The sequence below is a fragment of the Carlito syrichta genome, unplaced genomic scaffold (genome assembly GCF_000164805.1).
Source record: "Carlito syrichta isolate Samal-C Ts95f unplaced genomic scaffold, Tarsius_syrichta-2.0.1 Scaffold316209, whole genome shotgun sequence".
Taxonomy (NCBI): domain Eukaryota; kingdom Metazoa; phylum Chordata; class Mammalia; order Primates; family Tarsiidae; genus Carlito; species Carlito syrichta.
The window spans coordinates 374,846-382,348 of NW_007260305.1; the positions used below are offsets into that span (position 1 = coordinate 374,846).

Consider the following 7,503-nt stretch of genomic DNA (forward strand, 5'->3'; position numbering starts at 1 on the left):
GCGGAAGGATCACCGGAGCCCAGCAAGTCGAGGCTGCAGTGGCTGGGAGCAGCCACTGCATTCCAGTCTGAGTGACAGAGTGAGACTCCAACTCAAAAAAAATTTAAAAATTTAAAAATAAAATAAAATATGTGCTGTGTTGGCTGGTTGCCAGGGCTTTGGGAGGCTGAGGTGGGAGGATTGCTTGAGCCCAGGAGTTTACGATCAGCCTGCACAACATAGCAAGACCTCCTTTCTACCATAAAAAAATAAAAAATTAGCTAGGCATGGTGGATATTTCAGTAGAAGTATATCCTGAGCCCAGGAGGTCGAGGTTGCTGTGAGCTGTGATCATGCCACTGCATTCCAACTTGAGCAACAGAGTGAGATGCCAACTCAAAAAAAAAACAAAAATAAAAAAGTGCCGCGCTTCCTGAGAGAGGCTAGGGAGGTTTCAATAGTTGGTAGGCCAATTGTGGTGGTGCGCGCCTATACACCCAGCTACTCAGGAGAATAAGACAGGAGGATGGCTTGAACCCAGGAGTTCAAGGCTGTAGTATCACGCCTGTGTAGGAATATCATGCCTAGTCTACTTTCTGTGTCCATGGATTTGCCTATTTTGGATATTTGCAGTCAGTCAGTGTTAACACCCTTTCTTATTAAGACCTAATTGTGGCTGGGCACGGTGGCTCAAGCCTGTAATCCCAGCACTTTGGGATGCCAAGGCGAGAGGATTGCCTGAGCCTGCGGATTTGAGACCATCCTGGACAACATGGTGAGACCTTGTCTCTACAATAAAAATCACAAAATTAGCTGGGCTCGGTGGCTCAGCCTGTAATCCCATGCCTTTGGGAGGCTGAGATGAGTGAATTGCCTGAGCCCGCGGGTTCGAGACCCGCCTGGGCAGCGAGACCTCATCTCTACAATAAATTAAAAAATAGCCGGGCATGGTAGTGCACGCCTGTAGTTCCGGCTACTCGGAAGGCTGAGGCGGAAGGATCGCCGGAGCCCAGCAGGTCGAGGCCGTGGTGGCCGGGAGCGGCCACTGCGCTCCAGTCTGGATGAAAGAGTGAGTCTCCAACTCAAAAAAATAAAAAATAAAAATAAAAAGTCACAAAATTAGCTGGGCATGGTAGCACTTGCCTGTAGTTCCAGCTACTTGGAAGGCTGAGGCAGAAGAATTGCCGGAGCCCAGCAGGTTGAGGCTGGGGTGGCCGTGAGCGTGCCACTGTACTCCAGCCTGGACGACAGAGTGAAACTCCAACTCAAAAAAGGAAAAAAAAAAGATCTAATTGTGGCCAGGCACGGTAGCTCACACCTATAGTCCCAGCACTTTGGGAGGCTGAGATGAGAGAACTGCCTGAGCCCATGAGTTTGAGAACAGCCTGGCAACTTGGTGAGACCTCATCTCTACAATAAATTTAAAAATTAGCTGGATGTGGTGGTGTTTGCCTGTAATTCCTGCTACTTGGAAGGGTGAGGCTGAAGGACCATCTAAGGCCAGCAGGTCAAGGCTGTGGTGACCATGAGTTTGCCACCACTCCAGCCTGGGCAACAGTGAGACTCTGACTCAAAAAAAAAAATATCTGCCGGGTTCAGTGGCTCAGCCTGTAATCCCGCGCCTTTGGGAGGCTGAGGTGAGTGGACTGCCTGAGCCCGTGGGTTCGAGACCCTCCTGGGCAGCGAGACCTCATCTCTACAATAAATCAAAAAATCAGCTGGGCGTGGTAGCGCATGCCTGTAATTCTGGCTATTTGGAAGGCTGAGGCGGAAGGATCACCGGAGCCCAGCAGTTCGAGGCTGCGGTGGCCGAGAGCGGCCACTGCACTGCAGTCTGGGCGACAGAGTGAGACTCCAACTCAAAAAAAAAAAAAAAAAAAAAAAATTTAATCGTACTGATCGGGCCTCTTTTCAGGGGATTTCCTTGATCAGAGGCTGGAATGACTGTCTTGAATGTCACACTTACCTTGGATGTTACATTATATGACTCATAGGCCTGTACCTGAACTTCCTGGGAAGTCACCCTTCTTTGGCAGCTCAGATGAGTTCATTGAGAAGAGACGACAAGGCCTGCAGCACTTCCTGGAAAAGTGAGTGGACATGCCTGGCTGATACTGGTTGCTGGGGCGGGGCAGGGGCAGAGGAAGTTGCAAGTGGGATGGGGCTACAGCTGGTGATGGGAGCAGCTCCTCAGATGCGGCTCTGTGCTACCTGTGTTTGCTCCAGGGTCCTGCAGAGTGTGGTTCTCCTGTCAGACAGCCAGTTGCACCTCTTCCTGCAAAGCCAGCTCTCTGTGCCTGAGATAGAAGCCTGCGTCCAGGGCCGGAGCGCCATGACTGTTTCCGATGCCATCCTTCGCTATGCGATGTCAAACTGTGGCTGGGCCCAGGAAGAGAGGCCGGGCTCCTCCCACCTGGCGAAGGGAGACCAGCCGAAGAGGTAATTCAAGGAGGGCCACCAGGGGCCGAGGACTGCCGTGACCTGGGCCAAGCGATGTCCACTTGTTAGGGAAAGTAATATCCCAGTTCTGGCAGCCTTTCTGAAAGACCTTGTTCCCTATATCTCTATGTGCATGGCTTTCTCCAGGTGGGTCTGCGGCAGCCTGCCTCAGTGTAGCAGGGCTCCTGCTGGATCCTGGGGAAAGGGAAGAAGAATGGTTTCTTTTTTTTGAGTTGTAGTGTCACCCTGTTGCCCAGGCTGGAGTGCAGTGGCACGCTTATGGCCTCTGCAGCCTTGACCTGCTGGGCTCAGGCAATCCTTCTGCCTTAGCCTTCCAAGTAACTGGGACTACAGGTGCTCTCTACCACACCCAGCTAATTTTTTTTATTAATTGTAGAGATGAGGTCTTGCCATGTTGCCCAGACTGGTCTTGAACCCCTGGGCTTAGGCAGTCCTCTTGCCTCAGCCTCCCAAAGTGCTGGGATTACAGGCTTGAGCCACCATGCCTGGCATGGAATGTTTTCTTAATTGTCTTGTTCTTTATTCCTTCTCCTCCCTTTTAAATAATAGCTTTATTGACATTCAATTTCCCTGCCATAACATACCTTTTTAGTGTACCACTCAGTAGTTGTTAGTATGACCACAGAGTTGTGCAACTATCAGCTACCACAGTGAATTTGAGAACATTTTCATCACCCTAGAAGAAACCGTGTGCCCGTGAGTGATGACACCCATTTCCCTCCCACCCCATCTTCATCTCCTGGCCCCCACTAGTTGACTTTCTGTAGATTTGCCTGTTTTGTATATTTACACAAATGGAATCACGATATGTGGTCCTTTGTGACTGGTTCTTTCACTTAGCATGATGTTTTCATCCATGTTGTCCATTCATGTTGTAGCATGCATCAGTACTTTATTCCGTTTTATGGCTGAGTAATATCCCATTTGTATGACTACATAACCACATGTTGTTTCTCCATTCACTTGCATTTATCCATTCATTTGTGTTTACCTGTTCATGCCTTCTTTCTCTCTCCCCCTTTTTCAGTTGCTGCTTTCTTCCGAGATCAGGCAGAAGGAACTCTCCCTCACCACCTCCCAGTGAAGAAAAGGACTGTTTGGAAGTGTGGGCTCCAGTAGTTGACTCTGAGGTTCCTTCCTTGGAAGGTCCCACACTCCCAGCCCTCTCCTCACTGTCATGCTGTGATTCTGCAAGACCTGATGAGGGAACCTCCACTCCTCTGTCTGTGAGGAGGGACATGGGAGGGGACCATGCTGTACCTTTGGACCCTGGTCAGTGAGAAATAGTTTTGGAAAAGTGAGCGCCTGCTTTGAGCTCTGTGTTCTACTCTGGGGCAGACAGAGAGGATGCAGGGCAGGAGACTTACTCAGGTGGGAATGGGCATGGGGCAGGTACGGGGGAGGCTAGGCTGCTAATGTCTTATGATCACCTCTGCTCGGGTTGGCTGCACAGAGGTTGGTCATGCCACCCCCTCAAGCCTCCTCCATAGGAATAAACACTGCGCGGGTGTTTATAAATTAGACATAAGGCCCAGGGGCTGTTGATTTTGAACAGAATCCTATATTTACTCTCTAGGGAGCTGAGTTTCTTCGGGCAGTTTGTTTATAGGCCCAAGAGCACCTCCTCAGGTGACTGGTTTTGGGGGCCTGAAGGTGGCAGAGTCTAAACTGCCATACTGAATTTCATCACAGCAGGAATGCTAATGTAGTTATGTCCCTGTCTTGGCTGGCTTCTGTTTTTGCTGTGGCTCCTGGAGCACTCTGGCTCCGGGAGGCTGGCCTCTAGCCTACCTCCTGGCATGGACAGGGTGGGGAATATTTCCTCTCCTGCCTCTTGCTTTTTCCTCCATTAACACCACTGAATGGAGCCAGTGCTGTGAGTCCCTTCGCTGAGGTTTCTGGCACATCTCGAGACCTAGGCCTGGCTAGTGGAGCCTGAGACCCGCGTAACAGCTCATGGCCCTCCGAGAGAGAGAACAAGTTGGCCACAGCCAGAGGGAAGGGCAGCAGCTCCGGCCCTTTTGTTTTGGGAGATGCTGTCTGGGACTGTCACTGCCACTTCTGGTTATGAAGCAGAGACGTGGCTGTCTTTGCTGCAGGGTTGGAGAGGGCTTCTTTCTTTTTGGAATCCTTCTTTAGTAATGACTCCATTCCCCTAGGACTTTAGCCTCCACAGTGTCCCTCTGCTGTGTTGCGGGGAGGCCATGTGTTCAGTCCAGTGGGGCGTAAGAGCTTTGTTTCTGCTTGGAGGAGAAGGCTCTGGGGTGGAGAGAGGAGCAACATGCCCTCCTTCACACTGTGAGGCGTTCTGCCCTCCTGCTGCCGTTCTTCCTCTCCACTGAGAGCCAGGGCTGCTAGGAGCCAGCAGCGGGCATTCCGCGTTGCTCGGCTCTGAAGTTCATGTGTGGTTCTTCCTTCTCGCCCACTCCTCCCTCCTCTGGCCATCCCACCCCGTCTGTGGGCTCTTTTACTATCAGCCTATGCCGTGGGACTGTCATGGCATTTAGTTCAGAGTTGAGGGGCTTTGGCCTGAAATAAAGTGCAAGTATTTAAGACTGTTGTTGCAATTTGTGTCTAACAAGCTGTAGCAGAGAAGGAGGGAGTGAGGGCTGGCAGTCGTTCTTTCATAAATCATGAATTTATCAGCGTGGAAATAATGGTTGGGAACCATGCTCTCCAGCCTCCTGCATTGTGTGTGCGGCTCAAGTTCACCACTGAGGAAGGATTGTCTTCCAGAGAGCCGGCATCCAGCTCTTCTCACAGTTCTGGGCATGAACCTTGTTAGGTGTAATTTACCTGATGCTGCTTCCATCCTCGCAGCCTGTCTGAGGTGCCAGGTGCTGAAAGAGAAATAAAGTTTGTCAACAGGCAGATGCAGAGCCCTGGCTGGTGTTCATCCCTCTTTCCTGCCCGCCTCCCCTGGGTCTCTCCTTTATATGATGCAGCAGAGCAAGGCAAGGATGGAAAACCTACAGAGGCAAATCCAAAATGTCAAAAGAAGTTCATTTAAAAGGGGAAAAAACTCCACACGCAGCCCTCACAAAAACCCGACAGATGCTAAGCTAATGGCATCCGCTCTGCCGATTGGTGGGGATGACTCATGAATATTAATGAGTCCAATGCTCCAAATGGTGCAGCTGTGAACCCAGCTGTGCCTGAAGCTCTCTGATCTCGAAACTTCCAGACAGGAGCCGGAGGTGGTCTGTGTCAATTCCCTACTCAGCCAAAAAACAGCAAGCTGGGTCGGCCTTCTTCTGTTCGTTCCTTTTCTTTTTGGAGCTGGGGCCAGCAGCTCGTTCTGCCAGCAGGCTAGGCTGCTGGGACAGCAGGAGCCATTCGAAGACATGGCTGTGATTTTTCTGACTCTCAGCTTTTTTAATGACCCATTAGCAGCAGTGCATACAACAGCACCTCAGTTAATCTCAGACCAGGCCCCATCTCCTTTTGGGCTCTTGCTGTGTTGAGTATAAGGCCATGGAAGGAGACATCCTAAGAATGGAAGAGCTTTTTGAATAATGTAGGCCTGGGGGTACTAGAAAATAGCAAAGATGGGTTCTCTCCAGACAGGGACACATGTCATGCCCCTTGATGTTTTGCTCAGTCCTGGGGTGCTCGGGTTCAGCCATGAGGGCTGGATGGCCTGTGTGGAAGATAAACTGGCTGGGGGAAGTAGCCTATGGAGCTGTTCTAGAAGGAAAGTATAGAAGGAAAGTATTGTGTTTAGAATTTAGATTTGAGTCAGGTTGTATGCCTGATTTAGTCACCTTTTTTTTTTTAATGGCAATTGGGGTCTCACTCCGTCACCCAGGCTAGAGTGCAGTGGCACACTCACGGGCCACGGCAGCCTCGACCTGCTGGGCTCAAGTGATCCTCTCGCCTCTGCCTCCCAAAGTGCTGGTATTACAGGTGTGAGCTATTGTGCCTGACAAGTCACCTTCTGATGCCTCCTTCTGTGGCCTATGTCAGCCATCTCTTACCCAGGACCACCGATTCCAAGCTCATGGGGTAGTTTTACTTGGTGGAAGGAAGTGTGTGTGTTGGGGGATGTTGAGTTTTCTTATAGAAAAACAGTAAATTTCACAGGCATCCTTTTACTTGACTTTTTTTTGTTTGTTTGTTTTTTGTTGAATCGGAGTCTCACTCTGGCTACTCGACTTTCTGAGTGCCCAGTGAAGCGGGTAGGGCACTCATTTTCTACCTGAGGAAACAGCTGAACGTGGGTATTTATTTATTTTGAGTTGGAGTCTCACTCCGTTGCCCAGGCTGGAGTGCAATGGTATGCTCACAGCCACCGCAGCCTCCACCTGCTGGGCTCAGGTGATCCTTCTGCCTCAGCCTTCCAAGTAGCTGGAACTACAGGCATGTGTTACCATACCTGGCTAATTAAAAAAAATATTTATTGTAGAGATGGCAAGAGCCAAGTTGCTCAGGCTGGTCTTGAACCCGTGGGCTCTGGCAATCCACTTGCCTCGGTCTCCCAAAGTGCTAGGATTACAGGCTGAGCCACCGTGCCTGGTCTGGACATAGGTTTTTAAAAACCATGTTTTTGGATGACAGTGGAATATATTCATGTGTGAGATGCTTTCCAAGCTCTGCGAGACAAGATTTTTTTTTCAAAAACTTAAAAAAGAAAATTAAATCAACCACTATACTCCGAGAAAAAAAAATCCCCCTGCAGAGTTTTTCAGAGTTGTTCTCAGAAATTAGAGCTGATTCAGTCCTTAGTGTCCTGACTGCTGAGGTGTTTGATCCACACCTCGAGTCCAAGGCCCCTCCCACACTCTCTGATGGCTTTGCTTGGAAGTTACCATGACTTTTTTTTTTTTGAGTTGGAGTCTCACTCTATCACCCAGACTGGAGTGCAATGGCATGCTCCTGGCCACCGTAGCCTTGACCTGCCGGGCTCCGGCGATCCTTCCGCCTCAGCTTTCCAAGTAGCCAGAACTATAGGCATGTGCTACCATGCCCAGCTAATTTTTGATTTATTGTAGAGACAAGGTCTCACCAAGTTGCCTGGGCTGGTCTCGAACCCGCAGGCTCAGCAATCCACTCGCCTCGGCCCCC

At 50.2% G+C, this 7,503-nt stretch overlaps 1 protein-coding gene across 2 annotated transcripts in view; it reads left to right on the top strand.

The window, feature by feature from the left end:
• The window catches only part of SNX11 (sorting nexin 11), a 13,008-nt gene extending 7,696 nt beyond the window's left edge, over positions 1–5,312 (top strand). For both annotated transcript variants that reach the window (XM_021706926.1, XM_008073913.2), the window contains exons 5-7: positions 1,974–2,069; positions 2,206–2,418; positions 3,467–5,312. In XM_021706926.1, the coding sequence (XP_021562601.1) occupies positions 1,974–2,069; positions 2,206–2,418; positions 3,467–3,719 (562 nt within the window). In that variant the 3' untranslated portion in view covers positions 3,720–5,312. The remainder of the gene's footprint in view (positions 1–1,973; positions 2,070–2,205; positions 2,419–3,466) is intronic.
• The last annotated feature ends 2,191 nt before the right edge of the window (positions 5,313–7,503 follow it).